Raw genomic sequence first — 25,417 nt, 5'->3', positions numbered from 1 at the left:
GCTGCCAACCCAGATTGCCAGACCTGCTTCTCTGTTTGTTTGTTTCCCTATATTTGTCTGTGGCCTGACTCCCACCAGTATTTGTCTGTTAGTCTGACTCCCTGCCCTGCATCCCTAGTGAGCCTAGGGACTGTCACCCTGGGGCCTAGCCCAGGGGGGAAAGAAGGTAGGGACAGGGGTCGCAGGTTGTTTCAGGGACTTCCAGTTTCTCAGACCCCAACTCCCTGACAGCAGCCTATCCATCACTAGAGAGCAGCGGTGACATCATTAAATTGCAGCCTATCCATCACTAGAGAGCAGCGGTGACATCACTGAGAATACAGACTATCCATCACTAGAGAGCAGCGGTGACATCACTGAGAATACAGACTATCCATCACTAGAGAGCAGCCGTGACATCACTAAGATTGCAGCCTATCCATCACTAGACAGCAGTGGTGACATCCCTGAGAATGTACCTTATCCATTCACTAGAGAGCAGCGTTGACATCACTAAGAATGCAGCCTATCCATCACTAGAGAGCAGTGGTGACATCACTGAGAATACAGACTATCCACTAGAGAGCAGCAGTGACATCATTGAGAAAATAGACTATCCTTTCACTAGAGAGCAGGGGTGAGATCTCTGAGAATACAGACTATCCATTCACTGGAGAGCAGCGGTGACGTCACTCACAATACAGACTATGCACTCACTGGAATGGTGACATCATGATCGGGGAGCGCTGTCCAGCCAGTCAGCAGACATTACAAAACAATCCATCTTCTAGTGCAGTAAATAGCGATATGAATGAGTGACGCTTATTAATTTACTATAAACTGTTGTCGACCATCGTGAGATCAGAGGAGCCAGAAAGTACCCACTGCTAGTCACCTCACCCAGCCCAAGCATGGTGGACTCTACATTCCCTGGCACCCTGCGGTTCACTGCGGATGAGGAGTCATGAAGAATATCAGGAACCCATAAGTCATCGTTCTCACCTGCGTCTCGGACAGGTTGAGCTGTCTTGCCAGTTCCGTCCTCTCTCTGCCCACCACGTACTGGCACCTCTGGAACTCCAGCTCCAAGCGGTACAGCTGCTCTGCCGTGAAGGAGGTCCTGGTGCGCTTCGGCCGGTCAAGGTCCAGGCCTTTTGGGAGAACAATCTCCCGGATCGTCCCTTTGGCATCTCGATGAAAGAAAAAGACAAAATGACAAGAGAGAATGCATCTGCCCGATTGACACCACTGATCAGTGGGCACATTCATGGGGTGTCATTGAGATTAGGTGAATGATGCCCGCTGGTGCATTACTGGTCGGAAGGCTGGATACCAAACGGAGAATATCAATTTTCCCATCTCATGTGAAGGCAACACAAAAGTCACTAAGTAGGGCTGAAAATGTATTTTTCACTACTTGACCCTAACCAGTCACTAAGAAAAAGAAGATTGCCATAACTCAGTGTTCCGTGGGGGTCCCAGGGGCGCCCCTTCCATGAGGTGACCTGAGACCTCCGGGGTTGCCGCCCGGACAGTATTCATTTTTTCCCTGGCCGTATTAACGGCTGGTAAAAAATAATTGCTAACTGCAAGCTGGCTGGGCAGCAACCCAACAAGCATTGAGCTCACTTAGTCCGCAGATCCCTTCCAGCAACCACCGCTGTTTTTAGCCGTCTGTGAACCTGACCTCTGCCCCTAGACTCTACTCTGTATGCAAGCATGGACGTTGGGGGGAGAGGTCAGGGGTTACAGATTGATTACAACAGCAGTGACTGCCAGAAGGGAGCTACAGACTGAATGAGTTTAATGCTTGTCAGATTACTGGCCAAGGTCCACTGTAGGGTCACTATTACTACTGGGGCCAATATGGAGGTCACTATTACTACTGGGGCCAATATCTGAGTTACTATTATTACTGGGGCCACTATGGGGGTCACTATTACTACTGGGGCCAATATAGGGGTCACTATTACTACTGGGGCCAATATAGGGGTCACTATCACTACTGGGGCCAATATGTGAGTTACTATTACTACTGGGGCCAATATAGGGGTCACTATTACTACTGGGGCCAATATGTGAGTTACTGGAGCAACTAAAAGGTGCACTATTACTGCTGGAACCACTATGGGGGTCACTACTACTACTAGGACCACTTTAGAGGTCACTATTACTATTGCAGTCATTAAGCTTGTGCACTATTACTACCACGGCCACTATGGAGGTCACTATTACTACTGGGGCTAATATCTGAGTTACTATTACTACTGGTGCCATTATGGGGGTCACTATTACTACTGGAGCCAATATAGGGGTCACTATTACTACTGGGGCCACTATGAGGGTCACTATTACTACTGGGGCCAATATGTGAGTTACTATTACTACTGGGGCCCCTATGGGAGACACTATTACTACTGGGGCCATTAGGGGGTCACTATTACTACTGGAGCCAATATAGGGGTCACTATTACTACTGGGGCCACTATGGGGGTCACTATTACTACTGGGACCAATATGTGAGTTACTATTACTACTGGGGCCAATATAGGGGTCACTATTACTACTGGGGCCAATATGTGAGTTACTATTACTACTGGGGCCCCTATGGGAGACACTATTACTACTGGGGCCATTATGGGGGTCACTATTACTACTGGAACCAATATAGGGGTCACTATTACTACTGGGGCCAATATGGGGGTCACTATTACTACTGGGACCAATATGTGAGTTACTATTACTACTGGGGCCACTATGGGGGTCACTATTACTACTGGGGCCAATATGTGAGTTACTATTACTACTGGGGCCCCTATGGGAGACACTATTACTACTGGGGCCATTATGGGGGTCACTATTACTACTGGAGCCAATATAGGGGTCACTATTACTACTGGGGCCAATATGGGGGTCACTATTACTACTGGGACCAATATGTGAGTTACTATTACTACTGGGGCCACTATGGGGGTCACTATTACTACTGGGGCCAATATGTGAGTTACTATTACTACTAAGGCCACTATGGAGGTCACTATTATTACTGAGGTCACTATGGGGGTTAATACTGAGACCACTTTAGGTGTTACTGTTACTACTGGGGCCATTAAGGAAGAAATCATGGGGAGCACTATTACTCTGTCACATCAGACAAGTCTGAATGGGCTAAATATGTGTTTGGGATCTTATGGATTCACACTTTCAATGCCTGCAAAATTAGAGTTTTGTTTGGGGAAGGGGCACTTCACACTCTACCCCAGGCAGCATAAAGGCTTGAGGTTCCCCCAGTACAGGTAGCTTAAGAGGCAAGCACATATTACAATAACAGTCTTAACTTTGCAGCTGAATTAGCAATACGGTCTCTTTAACTTGGCAACAGTTGCAGAATATTGCAACACAGTTTCGAATACCCTGGCGACGCTGACTTTACTACTTGGCCACATTGTCTCAGCTCATCAGAATCAATCTCTCATATATTCACTGGCCTTTTTGTATCTTCACAGTCTCTCTATATCTGCACAGTCTCTCTATATATTCTCAGTCTCTTTATATCTGCACAGTCTCTCTATATATTCTCAGTCTCTTTATATCTGCACAGTCTCTCAGCAGGCCTGGTGTAACATTCTGGGCACACAGCAAGTCTCTCACTCACAGTCTTTATGGTGGAGAGTTCACTGCCTCTGACTCAACAATTCAGCGGATCCCTGACTAGAGCTACAAGAGCTCCACAGTCCAGACTGACCAAGTGCTTCCATCACAACACACAATCAGGCTGCACCCACCCTCTTCCTTGGCCGGCTTCCAGGGTTCCTCTTATGGCTCATGACTCGACCACATCCATCCTTGGACCGACCGCTCACACTTGCTTGCATACTTCATCACTGCAGCCAACACAACAACCTATTTCATGTTACAACTCATCTTTCATACCAAAACTAGCGCCACCCTGTGATATGGATGTGTCTCTATGAGATGTGCACCTTTCAATGGCCACTGGGTCTGGGATTGAGACTACACATGTCTGCACGGGCCACAACAGAGACTGTTACACACAGTAACTACCCCAGTACATAAGGCTAACTTTTCTAATGCCCCTTACAGTTCCTTTTATGTCACAGACAGGTTAAAGGCAAACCCCGAGCTAGCAATGTAAGGGACCTGCGATCCTCCCCGCACCATGTGTTCACTACAGGACCGCTGCGATCCTCCCTGCACCTTGTGTTCACTACAGGACCGCTGCCATCCTCCCCGCACCTTGTGTTCACTGCAGGACCGCTGCCATCCTCCCCGCACCATGTGTTCACCATAGGGCCACTGCGATCCTCCCTGCACCATGTGTTCACTATAGGACCGCTGCGATCCTCCTCGCACCATGTGTTCACTACAGGACCGCTGCGATCCTCCTCACACCATGTGTTCACTACAGGACTGCTGCGATTCTCCCCGCACCGTGTGTTCACTAGAGGACCGCTGCCATCCTCCCCGCACTGTGCGTTCACCATAGGGCTGCTGCAATCCTCCCCGCACCATGTGTTCACTGCAGGGCTGCTGCGATCCTCCCCACACCATGTGTTCACCAAAGGGCCGCTGCGATCCTCCCCACACTGTGTGTTCACTACAGGGCCGCTGCGATCTTCCTCGCACCATGTGTTCACTACAGGACCGCTGCGATCCTCCCCGGGCCATGTGTTAACTTTAGGGCTGCCCGATCCTCCCACCCCATATGTTCACTACAGAACCGCTGCGATCCTCCTCGCACCATGTGTTCACCAAAGGGCCGCTGCGATCCTCCCCGCACTATGTGTTCACTACAGGGCCGCTGTAATTCTCCCTGCACCATGTGTTCACTACAGGGCCGCCCGATCCTCCCACACCATGTGTTCACTACAGGACCACTGCGATCCTCCCCGCATTGTGTGTTCACTACAGGACCGCTGCGATCCTCCCCGCACTGTGTGTTCACCATAGGGCCGCTGCGATCCTCCCCACATCATGTGTTCACTACAGGACCGTGCGATCCTCCCCACACCATGTGTTCACTACAGGACCGCTGCGATCCTCCCCGCACCATGTGTTCACTACAGGGCCACTGCGATCCTCCCCGCACCATGTGTTTAATACAGGGCCGCTGCGATCCTCCCCGCACTATGTGTTCACTATAGGACCGCTGCGATCCTCCCCGCACCATGTGTTCACTACAGGACCGCTGCGATCCTCCCCGCACCATGTGTTCACTACAGGACCGCTGCGATCCTCCCCACACTGTGTGTTCACCATAGGGCCGCTGCGATCCTCCCCGCACCTTGTGTTTACTACAGGGCCGCTGCCATCCTCCCCGCACCATGTGTTCACTACAGGACCGCTGCCATCCTCCCCGCACCATGTGTTCACTACAGGGCCGCTGCCATCCTCCCCGCACCTTGTGTTCACTACAGGGCCGCTGCCATCCTCCCCGCACCATGTGTTCACCATAGGGCCACAGTGATCCTCCCCCCATCATGTGTTCACTACAGGACCGCTGCGATCCTCCCCGCACCGTGTGTTCACTACAGGACCGCTGCGATCCTCCCCGCACCATGTGTTCACTACAGGGCCACAGTGATCCTCCCCGCACCATGTGTTCACCATAGGGCCACTGCGATCCTCCCTGCACCATGTGTTCACTATAGGACCGCTGCGATCCTCCCCGCACCATGTGTTCACTACAGGGCCACAGTGATCCTCCCCGCACCATGTGTTCACCATAGGGTCGCTGCGATCCTCCCCGCACTGTGTGTTCACTATAGGGCCGCTGCGATCCTCCCCACATCGTGTGTTCACTACAGGGCCGCTGTGATCCTCCCCCCATCATGTGTTCACTACAGGGCCGCTGCGATCCTCCCCGCACCGTGTGTTCACTACAGGACCGCTGCGATCCTCCCCGCACCATGTGTTCACTACAGGGCCGCTGCGATCCTCCCCGCACCGTGTGTTCACTACAGGGCCGCTGCGATCCTCCCCGCACCATGTGTTTACTATAGGACCGCTGCGATCCTCCCCGCATCATAATAATAATAATAATAATCTTTATTTGTATAGCGCCAACTTATTCCGCAGCGCTTGTTCACTACAGGACCGCTGCGATCCTCCCCGCACTGTGTGTTCACCATAGGGCCGCTGCGATCCTCCCCGTACCATGTGTTCACTACAGGACCGCTGCGATCCTCCCCGTACCATGTGTTCACTACAGGACCGCTGCGATCCTCCCCGCACTGTGTGTTCACCATAGGGCCGCTACGATCCTCCCCGCACCATGTGTTCACTACAGGACCGCTGCGATCCTCCCCACACTGTGTGTTCACCATAGGGCCGCTGCGATCCTCCCCGCACCATGTGTTCACTACAGGGCCGCTGCGATCCTCCCCGCACCGTGTGTTCACTACAGGACCGCTGTGATCCTCCCCGCACCATGTGTTCACTACAGGACCGCTGCGATCCTCCCCGCACTGTGTGTTCACGATAGGGTCGCTGCGATCCTCCCCGCACCATGTGTTCACTATAGGGTCGCTGCGATCCTCCTCGCACCATGTGTTCACCAAAGGGCCGCTGCGATCCTCCCCGCACTATGTGTTCACTACAGGGCCGCTGCAATTCTCCCTGCACCATGTGTTCACTACAGGGCCGCCCGATCCTCCCACACCATGTGTTCACTACAGGACCACTGCGATCCTCCCCGCATTGTGTGTTCACTACAGGACCGCTGCGATCCTCCCCGCACTGTGTGTTCACCATAGGGCCGCTGCGATCCTCCCCACACCATGTGTTCACTACAGGACCGTGCGATCCTCCCCACACCATGTGTTCACTACAGGACCGTGCGATCCTCCCCACACCATGTGTGCACTACAGGACCGCTGCGATCCTCCCCGCACCATGTGTTCACTACAGGGCCGCTGCGATCCTCCCCGCACCATGTGTTTAATACAGGGCCGCTGCGATCCTCCCCGCACTATGTGTTCACTATAGGACCGCTGCGATCCTCCCCGCACCATGTGTTCACTACAGGACCGCTGCGATCCTCCCCGCACCATGTGTTCACTACAGGACCGCTGCGATCCTCCCCGCACTGTGTGTTCACCATAGGGCCGCTGCGATCCTCCCCGCACCTTGTGTTTACTACAGGGCCGCTGCCATCCTCCCCGCACCATGTGTTCACTACAGCAGTGTTCCCCAACTCCAGTCCTCAGGGACCGCCAACAGGTCATGTTTTCAGGATTTCCTCAGTATTACACAGGTGATGTAATTATTGTCAGTGCCTCAGATATTACCACAGGTGTTCTTACCATAGGATATCCTGAAAACATGACCTGTTGGTGGTCCCTGAGGACTGGAGTTGGGGACCCCTGCACTACAGGACCGCTGCCATCCTCCCCGCACCATGTGTTCACTACAGGGCCGCTGCCATCCTCCCCGCACCTTGTGTTCACTACAGGGCCGCTGCCATCCTCCCCGCACCTTGTGTTCACTACAGGGCCGCTGCCATCCTCCCCGCACCATGTGTTCACCATAGGGCCGCTGCGATCCTCCTTGCACCATGTGTTCACTACAGGACCGCTGCCATCCTCCCCGCACCATGTATTCACCATAGGGCCACAGTGATCCTCCCTGCACCATGTGTTCACCATAGGGCCGCTGCGATCCTCCCTGCACCATGTGTTCACTATAGGACCGCTGCGATCCTCCCCGCACCATGTGTTCACTACAGGGCCACAGTGATCCTCCCCGCACCATGTGTTCACCATAGGGTCGCTGCGATCCTCCCCGCACTGTGTGTTCACTATAGGGCCGCTGCGATCCTCCCCACATCGTGTGTTCACTACAGGGCCGCTGTGATCCTCCCCCCATCATGTGTTCACTACAGGGCCGCTGCGATCCTCCCCGCACCGTGTGTTCACTACAGGACCGCTGCGATCCTCCCCGCACCATGTGTTCACTACAGGACCGCTGCGATCCTCCCCGCACCGTGTGTTCACTACAGGGCCGCTGCGATCCTCCCCGCACCATGTGTTCACTACAGGACCGCTGCGATCCTCCCCGCACCATGTGTTCACTACAGGACCGCTGCGATCCTCCCCGCACCATGTGTTTACTATAGGACCGCTGCGATCCTCCCCGCATCATAATAATAATAATAATCTTTATTTGTATAGCGCCAACTTATTCCGCAGCGCTTGTTCACTACAGGACCGCTGCGATCCTCCCCGCACCATGTGTTCACCATAGGGCCGCTGCGATCCTCCCCGTACCATGTGTTCACTACAGGACCGTGCGATCCTCCCCGCACTGTGTGTTCACTACAGGACCGCTGCGATCCTCCCCGCACTGTGTGTTCACCATAGGGCCGCTGCGATCCTCCCCGCACCATGTGTTCACTACAGGACCGCTGCGATCCTCCCCGCACTGTGTGTTCACCATAGGGCCGCTGCGATCCTCCCCGCACCATGTGTTCACTACAGGACCGCTGCGATCCTCCCCGCACTGGATGTTCACCATAGGGCCGCTGCGATCCTCCCCGCACCGTGTGTTCACTACAGGACCGCTGCGATCCTCCCCGCACCATGTGTTCACTACAGGACCGCTGCGATCCTCCCCGCACTGTGTGTTCACGATAGGGTCGCTGCGATCCTCCCCACACCATGTGTTCACTACAGGACCGCTGCGATCCTCCCCGCACTGTGTGTTCACCATAGGGCCGCTGCGATCCTCCCCGCACCGTGTGTTCACTATAAGACCGCTGCGATCCTCCCCGCACCATGTGTTCACTACAGGACCGCTGCGATCCTCCCCGCACCATGTGTGCACTACAGGGCCGCTGCGATCCTCCCCGCACTGTGTGTTCACGATAGGGTCGCTGCGATCCTCCCCACACCATGTGTTCACTGCAGGGCTGCTGTGATTCTCCCCGCATTATGTGTTCACGCATTCTATTGCAGTAATGCTCCAGCTCAATGATGATATAATTTCAGCTGTATGTCAGCACTATTTATAATATACATGTATGTTGATGCACTGTATATCAGCACGCTTTAGCACAGTAGTATTTGTGCACAGTATGGTGCTTTTTAGAAAGATCTGTGTGTATTTTGGCTGTTCTATTGCAGTAATACTCAGGCTGATTGATGGTGTGATATCAGCTCTACAGTATATTAGCACCGTATAACAGTATAATTTGTTCTTTGTGCGGTAGTATTACGTGAGAAGTGTACGTTGACTCACCATGCACTGTATTGCAGTATAATTTATGCCTGGAATGGTGATTTTGATAGGATTTGTGTGGCTTTATTAGTGGTCATTCTGGTGTCATTTCAGCTCCGAGTGGAGGTATTAGCACTATGTAACAGTATAACGTGTGCTCTGTATGGCGGTATTATTTAAGAAGAGTTTGTTGATGCACAGTATGGATGGAGAAGGTATTCAGGACTGTCACAGAAATGCCAGCCAGTTCTCTTTCCAAATTATTGAAAATTATGTAAAATTCTAATATGAGAGCAAGGTCGGGGGGGCGGGGGGGGGGGGAGGTGATGTTTCTCCTTGTGGAGAGTGCCAAGTAGGCATTTGGCGACTTATAGGCCATGCCATGCTCCCTGGGAAATTTGGCATGCAAATTGGAGACGGATAATGCCTCTGCACCGCCTATTTAAAGGTAGTTTCTTTATAAGGCCGCCTGCACACAGGTGGGTTGGATTCTTCATGTGGAATCCGGCCCTGGCAGCAGCGGCGTCCGCGCGGACCTGCCTTTCTGTGGATGGTCCGCATGGCTCGTCGTCAGACATGCGCAGTATCGATTTTTTCTTTGAACTCCTGCTTTTCCTGCATCATCGCCTGGTGATGACACGGAACCCACCACCTTACCCCATTGTCAAATGCAGAAGGGCCGTGGATTGGACAGTTTCCATTAACTTCAATGGAATCCATCGACGTGGAATCCGAGCAAAAATGGAGCATGCTGCGATTTTTTTCTTCGAGAGCGGAAAAGAAAATCGCAGTTGGTTTCTATTCGTGGGCATGAAGAGTCACTTTTCCATAGCCTCTTATGGCGGTATTTGCTGCGGAATCTGGAGGTGGACGTCCGCTCCGTATTCCGCAATGCAAATCCGCCCGTGTGCAGCCGGCCTGAGTCAGAGTTCAACCAAGTAACATCTTAAACATTATTTACTTCGTTTTGAAGGAAAATAAGAGACTAAAAGAGAGAATTAGAGATGGCAAAAGAGAGAAAGAGGAAGGTAAAGAAGGGAGGAGGCGACGTTATTAGCAAATACATCATAAATGTGATTGTTAATGGAAATCTGCGCTAGTATCTGAGAGATACTGAACAGCAGAATATCCTCCCAATGCGAAGGATACAGGTCATGTGATACATCCGTATAGACATGTTGTACTTGGGAATATCCTCCTCTGCCCCTCACCGCGCTGCTGTGTGCTTTATTCCTGGTATCTCACATGAGATCTTCTTCTGTTTTGGGGCCTTAGTATCAGCGGTGCCCACCCCGGAGAGGATGCCACCCTGGAGACGGGGAGAATATCACCCAGAAGAGACGGAGAAGGATGCCACCCTGGAGACAGGGGAGGATGCCATCCGGAGACGGGGGAGAATGCCACCCTGGAGATAGGGAAGGATGCCACCCTGGAGATGGGAAAGGATGCCACTCTGGAGAGAAGAGGGAGGATGCCACCCTGGAGATGGGGCGGGGGATGACACCCTGAAGACAAGGGAAGATGCCACACTGGGGATGAGGGAAGATACCTCCCTGGAGACAGGGGAAGATGCCACTCTGGAGACAGGGGATGATACCATCCTGGAGACGAGGGAGGATGCCACCCTTGGGGATAGGGGAGGATGCCACCCTGGAGATTCGGGGGATGACACCCACTGAGACAGGAAAGGGTGCCACCCTGGAGATGGGGGAGAAGGCCACTCTGGAGATGGGAAAGGATGCCACCCTGGAGACAGGAGAGGATGCCACCCAGGAGACGGGTACGAATGCCACGCTTGAGATGGGGGAGGATGCCACCCTGAGGACGCGAGAGTATGCCACCCTGGAGACGGGGGAGTATGCCACCCTGGAGATGGGGGAAGATGACATCCTGGAGACGGGGGAGGAAGATGCCACCCTAAAGACAGGAGAGGATGCGACCCCGGAGATGGGGAAGGATGCCACCCTTTAGATGTGGGAGGATGCCACCCTGGAGATGGGGGAGAATGCCACCATTAAGACAGGGGGGATGCCAACCTAGAGACGAGGGAGGATGCCACCCTGGAGACAGGAGAGGATGCCACCCCGGAGACAGGGAAGGATGCCACCCTTGAGACGGGGGAGGATGCCACCCTGGAGATGGGGGGAGATGACACTCTGGAGACGGAGGAGGAAGATGCCACCCGGAGACAGAGGAGGATGCCACCCTGGAGACGGGGGAGGATGCCCGCTGCGGAGAAGTTCTCACCCCATGGATGTGTAGTAGATACATGTCACATATACAAATCGTCTGTAGGCTCCATTATATAACATACAACAGCGCCCTCTATCTGCTGTACGGCTGGTGCTCAGGACCTGACAGCGCTGCACTGGGGATCATCCTGCAGACAAGCACACTATAATAGATGGAGGGTGCGCACAGGGGGGGTCGGATAACCTGATTCTGCCGGACGTCATTAATCCGGCCGATGCTTGAATATGTGGTGGAGTAGAGATTATTATACAGATCTACAATGGCGCAAAAGGCAGACCAAAATCGCACTCTTAGGGCTTCTACAGACAAGTGTATGCGCTAATGCGCTCGCCGCTAGAGTGTATTTGTGCATGAACCAGTCAGAAGTCTGTTCTTTAACATTCAAACTTTGTGCTATTGCGTCCAACAATAAAGCAGATCGACGGGCGGCGCGGTCTTTTCTCGCACGTATTAAAAACGCAAGAACCCCGCTAGTAAAAACGAGTTCATTGAAATCGATGGCTTTGTTTCGTCACGTTTTGCGGCTGTGATTTTCACGCCCGCAAAACGAGTTAAAAACACGGCCGTCTGTTTAAGGCTTTATTTCTGGGATTTCGAAGCGAGTGCGATGCGTTTGTGCGGGACGGCGATTCTCCCACGCGTGAACATTGCATGTTATTTCAGTAGAGAAAAGACAGCAATCCCATTGGGCGGAGCCGCGGAGGGCGGAGCCGCGGAGGGCGGAGCCGCGGAGGGCGTCTGCCATTCCCTAGCCCGGGCGGGGGTTCTTTATAATGGTGCCGCAAGTAGAGGAAAGCGATTTCAGCTGTCACTGCGCTGTAACTCCGGGGGCGTCTGCAGACGGGCGATTTTGTGTTTGTTTTCGCGGCCACAAAATCATGCGTGGAAACCGCAGAGGGCAGAATCTCTGGATTTCAATGCGTTCCCTCTTCCCTCACATTCTGGTTTTTTGCGCTATATTTCGCAAAAATATATGTGACATGCTCTACTTTTTTGCTGATTTGCACCCCTGAGGCACCATAGGCGTCTGAACTGTGTGATTTGGGGTGCTAATCAACAACACCCGGTACAAAAGCATGGCAGTGGCCCCTCGCGGCGAGCCATGACGGAAGCGCGCCACGACATTGTTATGGTCAACAACCCATATGTTATTTGAAAGATGAAATAAGTGAAGAAGGTTGAAACAGCCAGAAGGGAAGTCAAATCACTCTGGGAGAGAGTCGATAAACTGTAACAACAAGGAGCCTACAGAGGGGTTATACCGATGCCAATGTGACCGGGGCTCGATCATCTGCAATAAGCCATTTATAAAGGACTCCAGTATATAGAGAGGATCTCAGGCCGGTTGACCACCGTTGGCTTTTCCGTATTCCTGCTCAGTCATGGGGGCAGGAACGCAATGCTGGATCCGTGCAATGCGGAAGTTTCCGGATGGATTCCATTGACTATCATTGGATCCATCCAGCTTCTGTTCTGCCATCTGCCATTTTCCCGGACAATATAGCCCAGCATGCTGCGCTATCCCCTCTAGTCCTTTATGGTAGATCCACACCAGAACACAGTCCCTGACACGGGTGGGAACATAGCCGAGCACCGGCATATATCCTTTACTCTTAAGGTACTGTTCAGATCACTTTATTGTCCTACGTCCGACATACATGCCAGTACAAAATGCTGGTGTACCTGCCAAGTGTCTGCATAGGGCTCCATTCCCTGACAAAGTTTTGGCCTCCGTTGGGCAGTATACTCTGCATATCCTTTTTGTAATATGGCATAATGCAAAAGACTTCACCCTTCCATACCAAGATATACGTTAAAAACCATTTTGTAATGGCGTCTGCCCTGCTCCTGCAGCCTTGGATGGTCACCACCACGCTCTCTCACCGGTATGTTGGGTCCTGCCTCCAGCACCCTCCTGCCCCTCCACTCGCACCTCGGCCCGTAGGACCTGTGCATGCTCCTATCCAGTTCTTTTAAGGGGCCATTGTGCGCTCCCTAAACCTGTTCCCTCCAATCCTGTCTCAGTATCTGCTATAATGGACATCCATACTCGAGGGTGGATGCCTAAGCCATTTGATCTCATACTGCCGATTGCAACAAAACCCTCATTCATGTATTTTCTGCTTTAGCCCCCTGCCTGACTCCTGACTATCCCGACTTCTGTGCTCCCTGACCTCGGTTGTGTATTCTGGACTTCATTATGCCTGCCCTGACCTACAGCCTGGACCTCGTAAATGTACCTGTGCCACCAACCCTTGCTCAAGCCTGTCCTCCAGGTACACCCCTGTTCAGACCCTCAATCCAGTGCAACATCAGCAGCCACACTACCAGGACTATCTGGATGAGTAATGGCTTTGGGACCCTGCAGCACTGACCATATCTGGGTTGGAGGGGTCGAAGGTGAAAACTGGGTACCCAGAGTGTTGCCTCCCCAGATAGCCCAATTGTGTGGCACGGCAGATCCATATCCAACTGCCTAACGTATCATAAAGGGTATTTTCCAGACGCACGTAGGACTATATAGGAAATCAGCTAGAGTATACGAATCTCAGGATTGCCTACAAGTACGGCATGATGATTGTATATATATATATACTGTATATATACCGAGACATTGGAGCCGCACTTTACTGTTCATTTTGAATATAGTTTTGCGCATCTCGCCTGAAGCCCACATTTCCTGCTGATTCCTCCCTCGCAGGCAGTTGTTCAGCGTGTCTATAAAAATGGCACAATATTAGGTTTCGCAAACGCTTTGTTGATCCAATTCAGGGACAACACGGAAAGCAACCCGTAATTTACCGCTAGCAGCTGTCAGATGCTTCGTAAATACATATAGACAAGCGCAGTGAAACGCTCCTCTCCTCGTGATGTCAACAGCTTCGTCTTAATGGTTTTACTTTTGTGTTCAGAAAATAAGAAAGGAGAGAAAAATATACTGAAAAATATGTGTTTCCAAATAGTTGTAAAATCTATTATTATTGCTGAACGGTTACCTGTTCCCCAGATGCGGCACCCACAGATCACAGTAAAATGCCCAATCAAGGCTGAACTGCAATAATGGGCACCGAATATAAACTGAAGTGGCAACTGGAGGTTAAGGGAATAGCATGGTCCATATGCTAATGAGCTAATATGGCGGCTCCTCTTTAGCCATTACTATGGTTTAGCACTTCAAATCAAAGAAGTCAAAGAAGGGTGCTGGCTGGGACAAAATTCTCACTTGATGGTACAAACCTAGCTTTACCCAATATGCTAAATATCGTAATTGATAACATTGCTGGGGAAGTCACCCATGGGAGAAGTGTGTCTGGTAGACTCAACATGCCTTACCAACAATCGAACAACTTATGGAAATGTTTAGGGTCTTTTACACTAATAGGTGACAAGCGCCAATCAAGAAGATCATCACTTGTCTACTGGGCGCTCAAACAGGCCGATTCCGACCCTAGTAGGGCACAAACAATTGTCAGCACATGCCCCGTTCATGCGGGGAGATGCGCCACCAAAAACTGTGCTGTATAAGAATACCTGGCCAACGAGCATTTGTTCATTTGTCAGGAGATAGGTGGCACTTTCTTGTGGTCCTAGAAGTGTTCCTGTACAATCATTGGGCCATGTAAAAGGCCCTTTGTTCTAGAATATTATCGGTTAGGGCATCAGTACCCGAGGAACATTACACCGTAGAGTAACCTTCTTCCATCACTTTGATTGCTAAAAATGAAGATGATAAATCCATCACATAAAACGATGAAGATCATGAGGTCACGGATTCAGAGGTAGCATTGAAGCATGTCTACACATGTGGTCATCAGAAAAAATACTAAAATGTTCTATAGCGTCAATGACTCGTGATAGTCAATTGGAACGTGGCAGCAAAAAGATCTAGAAAAGTCATCCTTGGTTAATGACTCATATTGGTACCCTTTTGGGGTTAGGCACAGGATCAGTCACATTAGGGGCATTGGCATGATCATTTGTTTGGCCCATGTTATGTCCATAAACAGGTGGGGATCGTATTGTTCATACCATTTTCTGCTGCTGTGTCATACCATATTTTAAAAGAAGCCAAGAAGAATGGACCAAAGATTCAATGAACACGACACGTACTAACAGGAATACATGCTTCCCTCTTCAAAGAGACTTCATACAAGGTAATCCCTATACATGGAGGGCAGGATGACCACAAGGCCATACTGAAGGTGCAGAAGCCCAACAGCCTATAAACTGCCAGGCACCATATCGCACAGACTGCTTATAAACCTGCTAGTACTTTGTTTTGGGATATAGGTGGAAACTAGGCTACCAAAACAACCATAAATGACTCCAGAAAGAATGGTGAGATGGAGTCTACTGAGGAGTCAAGTAATATAAGTCAGCATAACGAAGCACTGTACCACTAACTATAATTTGTCAGTCTTTCTGACTTGTCTACACCCTGGGCATCCAGGCATTAGAAGTTGGCGTCTTGTGTCAACTAGTGTATGAATAGTGTTGATGTGAGTGTCTCCAGTTTGTACATCATGAAATGATCACATACTCCAGAAAAAGCCTCAACAATGGCAAAACATGCAGGGAGGATCAACATGTTCTTACGGTCCGCGTAGTAAATGCCCCCAATTAAAAAGCAGTTTAGTACACTTTTGGTGTAAACTGTTGCAAAAAAGTTAGAAATTAAGACTTGTACAATTGATGCTAAAAAATTTTCACCCTTTCTCATTGCATGCTCAATTAGAAATGTGATAAGCGAAGCTGGTGTGGTCTCCAGGAAAACATGGTTTTAGTCATATTTAGTAAGAAGAAAGCCTGAAAAATGTCTCAATAGCGCTGACAGCAGGCATAGATCTGATCTTCTGACTGCTAGATCATTGCAGATGTTACCAATTTATTAAGAGGTGTGTGCCTTTTAAATCATTTGCTGCACACGTCTTCAACTACCTCCTTGACTTAGACTGGTGTAAGATATGCCAGTTTTAAGGAATATGTGCCAATTCCTTTAGGTCCCTATATGCAGGTCATCGATTACTTTGAGTGAAATCGAGATGTTGTAGATCAGTCAGAATAGAGCGTCTAATTATAAAAAAATGGAAAAGAATGTGAGTAGGTCGAGGTCAGGTGATTTTCCATCTCATTTTGAAGATGAGATGGATGATCTTGTTATCTCATGAAGTTGCCAAAAACATTCATAAAGTGGACGGAGGATGAGGCAAATAGAACTTGAGAATGTCTGCTGGCTACACTTGGATCCTTCTAGTATTTCTCCTATCTTTGTTGGTCTATAGGCTTTGGGAAAGGTTATGTGTGGTGCGAAAGTGCCAGTGGTGACTCAGGCCATGACGGAATGCCTTGGAGTAGAGCGTTGGAGGAATATATTGGTTATAAATGACTACATTTCAGCTCACATAATATTTTCGGGAGCCCTTCCTTGGCATTTCCACCTATAAATAATTTACCGCATGTTCTAAAGTCCACTCTGATGTTTTTTTAAATGTAGTTCTGGTCTCATGAGACGAGGTTTGGGAAGGAGATGGAAAACTAACAACTATGTCTCTCAATCACGTCAAACATGGCCTCAGATTGGTTGTCATTTCTCCAACCGAGAAGCTTGAATATGGTGATCCACCTCATAGCATTACAATTTCAAAAAGTCTTTTTAAATAACCTCAACAGTTGATAGTGGACCCCGTAATATAACATATGGTAATTAGGTACAAGATACAGAGATAGCAGGAGAAATTGTGTTGGTCTGTTTTTTCTCTATTGCTCGTCGGGAGATTTTCGACAATATATTTCATGCTAAGGACTGTCTAACCAATAAAGATCCTACCTGGGGTTACAACTTTGGAAATAAGATTAAGGCCCTAGATTCCAAAAATTACAGCTTTAAGCCTAAACAACCAAACAAGTGTTGGCTCAAATCGATAAAACCATCCTTTATAGGGGTGAATATTTGCTAAAACAATTTTGTGAATATTTTTGATAAAAGTATTTTTAATGAAACTTAATCCTGGCCAACATCCAATTGCCTTTTGCACTCTTTTGGACCCTAAGCATTATATTTATGAAACTATTTGTGATTTCTTACTAAATCCCTCATTTTTCGCTCTTCTTATGATTCTTGAAATCACAAAAACGACTGATTTTTTTTCCCCGTCTTTTTTGTAAATGGTTGCTCGTGCTGTGAAAAACTGCATTAAGCTTTTTGTGAATAGTTTGTTCATTACTGATTGCTGCTCAACAATGCTAAGAACAGAATTTATTTCCCCAATGTCACTTTCTGAAAATCTGCATATTGACAATTTAAAGGCACCATGCAGATTCGTGTGAGGAACGATGGATCCTACTGTCAATGCGTGAAGAATTATGACAAAGAAAATGCTTTCCTGCAGCAAGATATTTCAGACCCCCTGTTGGCGAATCTATGTCAACCAATGCGGGCGGCTTCTCTTAATTGTGTGCTTTGGGTGTGTTATATTATTCTGATACGACTGAAGCATTAAGAGGCATCTTCCGCTGTAAAATATGCTCTTGGCTTATTTTAACGCATTTAATATTTCCATTTCCTGCTTCCTGATTGGCCAGGCATGATTCTGGGTTAAACAAAAAAATTGCATCTTTAACCCTTTAAGAGTTAGAATATACATTTTTCACAATGCATAAGATATTCTATAGGGTCTAAAGCATCTATAACATTTAAAGCCTGAGCTAACGGATGATCTGTATTAAATTTATGCCTGAGATGTTGGCTGACTTCTTAAGCATGCCCACTTTTAAAAACAGAAATTAAGAATTATTCATTCCCCATCTATACAATAAATATAGTAATATGGCAGTACAAAATATTAGATAGCAGTATAATGAAGGAAAACTTCCATCCAGAACGCTGAGCTGCTCTACATATAGGTGAGGAGTATGAATACTAAGAAGAAATGGCTAACGTATTATTTCATGTGTTGGGACTCTATTCTTACTCAAACTGTTACAACGACAATAAAAAGGTTGGGTTTCTCAATTTTTTCTAAAATATAATATGGCCGCACAACCAGATTAAAAAATGAAATGGTCATAAACACAAATGTGTAGAATTACCGCAAATCAGAACGTAAATAAAGACAAAAATATTCTATATTAAAATAAAATGATTCAGTTGGCAAAATGTAAGGGGTTCAAATTACGTTATCTCACAAGAGACAGAACTAATTATTATTAATTATTACTAAAAAATCCCGATAAATTAGAAAAAAAAAAGAAAAGTATTAAACAATCAGAGGACGCACGAATTAATGTCATGGAACGCCTTAAACATAAATGGAAGTTGAGAAAAATATTCACTAAACTTTCCTTTTTTTCTAAGGCATGTAATCAAAACAATGTACGGCATCGAAAAAAAAAATCTTCAGAGATGAGTCCACCATTTTGTTGTGGAATATGGCGCCGGACGGCAAAATGGTGGCAGCCACTAACAATTCCTCAGCATCTTAGGGAGTTTTAGGACTCGATTCTGTTGTTTGTTTGTTTGTTTTCAAGTTCGTTAAAAAAAAAAAAATTTAACTTTGTTAGAAAAAGTTTTTACAGAGAAATTTCACAAAAATGTTGATATAAAAAAAAATAATATGTTGTTAACTAAAGATACCATTTTTTTATATGGGTTTATAATAAAGTCCACGGCTCGACCCATTTGTCAATATCAGAATGAAAAATAGTGCCGTTAATGAAATGTAAAACTACAAAGAATTCAAAAATAATCATTGATCTGACCGCCGAATACAGGGCTAACAATATGGTACCGCCATTCTCAGCAACAGGGGGCTATTACTGGCTACATAGAGCAGCGTCATTCCTAATATCCCTACATTCAGTAGTTAACTTGTTTACACTTAATTAAGGAGTGTGTCTAATTACAAAGCTGAAACGACTATTTAGGAACATACTCCATACTGTGGCCCACGTGGTCACTTTTTTTTCCACATTTTTTTTCTTTCCTTCACACCTTGTAAAGAATTTCAATTTTTCAACGAAATTCAAGTTTTCTATCTATGGGTAATATTAATTTAGTTTAGATTTAGAGTTAGTTTTTTTTTTTGTTTTTTTTTTAAATAAAATTGTAAACTTTTTGAACCGAAAAGCTTTAAATGTGAAATAAACAGGGAAGATCTTAGGCGTTATCCGTTAGCACGACTGTAACATTATGGCCGCCTGTTTTTGAACTCAAGTTGACCTCTTTAGCCCTCAAGGTATACAATGCTGACAGACTGTAGCTATACTCAAAGCAGAGGCATATCATTGCATACAGCCACCTCCAAATTCATTGTACACCGCCGTGAAAGTATTTAGCCGAAATAGTCTTCCACAAATTCATTAGGTTTAATTATAAACAACCTAACTTATCCTCATTAATCCTCACCTGCATTACCGTAGCGAAAAGATATTGGCAACTTAAAATACCTAGCGGTATAATGGTCTCCCTCGGTCAACACTATAGGAGCAGGTCTACATCCTCACTTCTACCTTGAGATACAATTTCTATAAATTGAAAACACCCTATAATTTAGTCAAATTACCAGTAAGACTCTAGTCTGCCTTCCCTTATACTTAAGAGCTGCCAAGACCCTCATCCTACGGCAGCACTGAATTTCTCAATGTTTTAGCAGCAATTGTCTCTAAAATTGCAAGCATCCGAGTCAATCTCCCTGTAGACGCTACATAGACGATTTACCTAACGTGTCAGTCGAAATGTACTGAATTCCACTAACAGATAATAGTACGACATTTCCACCCCAAACCTCCTAGTGGTGATGGCAAATCTACGATTATTTTCAGACGCAGTCTTGGCTCTGGCATGTCTTTATCTGGGAGAGATGTATATGTGCGTTATAGTATGCCTACGTGTACCATAACATTGGCTGCTGATATGACTACTCAATGGCATCAATGTTAAGTGTGTGTCCAAATATAACGTCACTGTATTCACATTTATAATAAAGTTCAACTAATTTGGCAACATTTAGGATTTTTGGACAATGAAGAGTTAAAAATGTTTACTCTGTACCAGCCTAAGTGTGCCCCCGATAATCATGTATATGTGGCATAATGTTTGCACACAAACACCTACATAACTACGGTGAAATAACACTGCAGAATAACCAAGTAGGATAAAAAAGGCTTCCTTCCATCCGTCGCTATTCATATCACACAACTAAACTCAAGCTACTCAATGACACTAAAAAATCCCCCCCACAAACCCCTCATCTGCCGTCCACTATCCCACGGCATGTCCAAACGATATAAAACGTGACATTGCGATCTTATGTCCTGTTTAACTACAGTAACGTAAGGCCAATATTGAATGTCGTGTAAACAAGATAATAAAAAGCTCCTCCCCCACTCCGACGACCAGATAAAACTATGACTAGAACCATGAAATACAAAATGTAACACATTGACTATTTCCAGGCTCTCCTCCTCCACCACGCTCAGTGGGTAAATGCATCGTACCATCTACTAGGACGACGCCAACTGCACCTTATATAATCAACACATGACATATACGTCCTTATCTGACACATGTGCTGTAACACGTTACACTCCTCTTCCCAAAACCCCTAGAACATTCGCTTTGTGCTTTGCCTTTAACTTCATTGCCCTGCACTGTCTAAGCTTCCTTTTACTGTCAGTAAATGCTATTGATTTGGAAGCAAAGTGCTGTGTTTATTGCCCCTGAAGCCCCGCAGGAGCAGAACTTGGGTAGACGGCTTCAGTGTTTACAAGCTATAGACGTTGAAAGTGGACGAGTCCTCTTGCACAAGGCCTCATCGTGCTTGCTTTTGCAAATTGTTGAACAATAAAGTTGTGAATGGCTAATACTAAAAAAAAAAAAAACCTATGTCGAGACAACGCAGAATATAAGGCTTTTCTTTCCAAAAATCCTGGCGATGATCACCACGTTCAGGGACTTAGGGATCCTATGTCTAAATATATCCTCCACTGCAATGTATTATTCCAGGGTAACGCTACATACTGTGGCTCTCACACGCTTCCCCATGCACAGTCCATGCAATGACGTTACACTTAAGCAATGTATACGGAGGCATTCACCCGTCCTCCTCCTCCTCGTTTAGAGAGGAGAAGTGAACGCTGGCCTCGTTAATGCAACTTTATACATATTTCATAGCTTTCCATAGGCTCGTCCGCCACCCTACGTATAGATCCTGTGGCTGACGTAGGAAAGAATTACATGCCAGATGGAGACAATAACGGGCTTTGTGTTATGCCGAGGAGTTGATGATAGCTCTCAATTAATAGTTTGTTTTTGGGCTAGAATAGAGCTCACCACGGTGCGGACACTACAGGAACTGTGAGACATTGTGGTCGTTATCATAATCATGTAACTTTTACATGACAGGAAGCGATGCACCTGCAGCTACGAAGCTGTCCTCTGCCATAATGTAATTTCTATTGGCTCGTTAATTAAAATGATTGGGGAATGGGATAGGAAAACAGAGGCCCCGTTCTCACAATCGGAAGGATAGGGATGTATTCTTATGCTCACCCATCTCTCAGTTGCCTCCATTCATTCTCTTCTCTTCCATACCATCCCCTCCATGTCCCCCCCTTCCCTTGTTAAATCCTTACCTCTTACCAGGATCCGTCGACAGTAATCAGCTTCTCCTGCGGACTGATTGTCCTGACCTTCCTCTTTGGACGATCCGGGGCTGGAGGTAGAGGTCACGGGAATGTCCTTAATGCTGTGGCCTCGTAAGGAACACTCTACATCAGCTCTGGTTCCCTTGTCTCTGAATCGCTCTGTACACGACGTGGCTGACTTGCCACATAGAGGGCTTCTTCTCTCCTCGGACACTCCATCGCCCATACTAGTAGCCTGATCAAACATCAGGCGAAGCCCCCCCTAACCCCTGGGCTGGCCCCCTCCTTCCAATACCACTTTCAGAAAGGAGGAAAAACAAAAACAAACAAGCAACAATTCACACAGACAGCAGAAGTCAGCAGTCAAATGCATGTAGGGCACCAGAGGCTCTGTACAAGTATTCCACATAAGGTTTCGGCATGGTTGCCACCGTACACAAATGCAAGATCCCCTCGGCAACGTAGGTTTTTCTTAAGAGGCACACACACCAAGTTGATTCCAAATCTGAATTTTCAGACAGTGAGAGATTAAGTGAGTTGGATGCACCGATCATGTACAGTAAAGAGTGGCGCCGGGTCAACTTAAAGACAGTAATTTCTAGGATTCTGATGACTTTACTCCTTCTTTCTTCCTTTCCCTTTTTTTCTCTGCCCAGCCAAGTATGAAGAATTGTGAATGAATGAGGGAAGGCGTTGCAAGTTGCCTTTTTTTTTAAGAGTTCAGAGTTTGACAGTCCAAATGATCCTTCAGTTCTACAAAACTTCTGGAGTCTGCAAAGCCCAGTATGCCAGGAGAAGGAGGTAGGGTTCCGAAGACTGATGTGCACTCATTGATCCCGAATGCTTGTCTTGTCCGCAACTAAAGTCTTCTTTTCCATTTTGCTTGACAGGTTGGACTTTGAAATAGGCTGGCGTTGGTAAAAAAAAACATCAATACTACTTAAAAAAATATATATATATTTACTAAGGGAGGAAGGAGGGTATAAAGGGATGGGCAAGTGAGAAAGAAGGAGGGAATAGGGCGGAGGGAAATTGAGATTAGCAAAGACTGTCTATATGTTTAACTCTCCACCTCTCCCTCCTACTCTGCATTTCCAGATAAGCAAAGGAAATACCTTGGGATCACAGCGACATAAATGCTCCTGTTGAGAAAGGAGGTAGGTAGGAGGCTTTTTTTTTAAATTGAGTGCTTACCACAACGTAATTTCCTGCTTGTCAAATGCCTGCTACGGATTGGTAAACAAAGGATCTATTTAGTGCAGGCACTTGAATATACATAAATCTAAAGGGAGGGGGAGGGAACGAAGGAAAACATCTCAAGGTTTCTTTATTTTATTATGATAGGATAAGTGGCGAAGGTGACGTTAAGATATATTAAAAAAAAAAAAAAAAATTATTTGGAATACAATATGAAATATTAGCAAGAACACAAAATGTTGCCTACAGCAAGAATCATGTCACACGAAGGTTGGATTCTAGGTAGAGTATAAAAGATGGGATGCAGATGGGACCCTTTTGTACGTGTTGGATATCCTCTTGTATTTTCTTGTGACTTTTTGTATTTTCTTGATTTCCGTTGTAAATGCTGACGTTGCTTCGGTGATCTATAATAAATTTGTACTGGTTTCAGAAACAATTGCCCGCGGTCGGTGTCTTGTTACTGTGTTATTGGAAATATGTCGTATTGTGACACAAGTGCTTTGAGAAGTCCGCTCCAAAAAAATTAAAAGATCTGTCAATTTTTTGTTTTCTAAAATCTCATACCTTCCAAAAATTATAATACGGCCACTCGGTGCCAAGAGTGTAAATGTAGATCCAAAAATTCTGCAAGCTATGATTATATACAGTGACTGGCGGAGAAAAAGGAAATAAATATCCGCAAATGCAAAAATACCTAATATTTATATTGGTAACAGAAGCTAATCTGCAAGTTACGATCTCCCATTCTACACAAAACCTCCCCGCACTCATTGTGCTTTTTTTTTTTTTTTACTTTTTCCGAAGTTTAGAAGAAGCGTAAACTTTTTGTCTTTTTGTGAGTTTTGAAGCCCAACTAGTAATACCTCCATGAATGCACATCTTTTTGACTCTTTTCTACTTTAGAGAAACTTGATCTCCAGGGGTTTCAAATATACAAAAGATTTCAATTAAATAAACAGGATCTTAATGAATAAGTCTGTTAATTGGATACGCTTGTCTGACTCCCACAGCAATGCAGAGAAAAAAAAGAAAAAAAAACTAGTTCACCACAGTCCACGATAAATCAATAGAGAGACTAAAACAAGGAGCAAACAAAATAGGAAAAAATACCATATGGATAGAAATAACGACCACATGGATGGACGAGGCTTCACTCTATGCTGTTAGCAATATTATGGACTCGGGATAAATAGAAGATTTAGATCTTTTTTATTTTTCCTTTCGCATTTTCTTATGTAGACGGCTTAACCGGAAGTATTTCACGTGTGAATTCATATTACACTTCTCAACAAGATGATTTTTGAAAGCTCAGAGTTGTGTTAGTCGTGGTCAAAATCTCTAAACAAAGAAATAGTATATGTTAGATATTAAAAAAACCATCTGTAATAATGAAATATCATCCGTAAAGGTGATTTTAGACTATATATATATATATATATATATATATATATATTATATATATATTTATACAGATGTGTGTATTTATGTATACATATTTAAGTCTAACTTAAGTTCTTAAGTTGTTGTGAACTTTTAAGTATAATCCCCCTTCCCCCCAAAAAAGTTTCTCCATGAAGCTGTTCATCAATCTCTATATTATTTACTTAATATATCATTTTAAAGGAGTCGTACACTCAAAAACATTCTAGATATATTAGATGAGCTCCATCTGATGGTGGAAAATGCTGCAGCATTAAAGAAAGTATTAGAGTTTGTTTCATTTTTGTACTTTTGTTCCAGTGGTGATTATTGGGAGCTTTACATAAAATGAGCACCGAAGCTGGTAAATAAATCAATAATCGCTGATCGATCGTACGCCATTACATATAAGAGAGGATTGAAGAAGTTAGGTTGTGGGTGAGGGGAATCGATCTATCTCATATCTAATATATATCTATTTCATATCTATTCATCTATCTATCTATCTATCTATCTATCTATCTCCTATCTATCTATCTATCTATCTATCTATCTATCTCATATCTATCTATCTATCTATCTATCTCATATCTATCTATCTATCTATCTATCTCCTATCTATCTATCTCATATCTATCTATCTATCTATCTCATATCTAATATATATCTATTTCATATCTATTCA

General features: G+C 46.3%; 1 protein-coding gene across 1 annotated transcript in view; it reads right to left on the bottom strand.

The window, feature by feature from the left end:
• VAX2 (ventral anterior homeobox 2) overlaps positions 1-22,360 on the bottom strand; it is an 80,079-nt gene extending 57,719 nt beyond the window's left edge. The window contains exons 1-2 of the mRNA XM_066574577.1: positions 22,102-22,360; positions 982-1,169 (exon numbers count right to left, since the gene is read on the bottom strand). Coding sequence (XP_066430674.1) covers positions 982-1,169; positions 22,102-22,360 — 447 coding nt within the window. The remainder of the gene's footprint in view (positions 1-981; positions 1,170-22,101) is intronic.
• Between the last annotated feature and the right edge of the window lie 3,057 nt (positions 22,361-25,417).

Source organism: Eleutherodactylus coqui, chromosome 7, assembly GCF_035609145.1.
Source record: "Eleutherodactylus coqui strain aEleCoq1 chromosome 7, aEleCoq1.hap1, whole genome shotgun sequence".
Classification (NCBI taxonomy): Eukaryota; Metazoa; Chordata; class Amphibia; order Anura; family Eleutherodactylidae; genus Eleutherodactylus; species Eleutherodactylus coqui.
The sequence above is the reverse complement of the archived record's forward strand: the minus strand, read 5'-3'. Positions and strand labels throughout refer to the sequence as shown.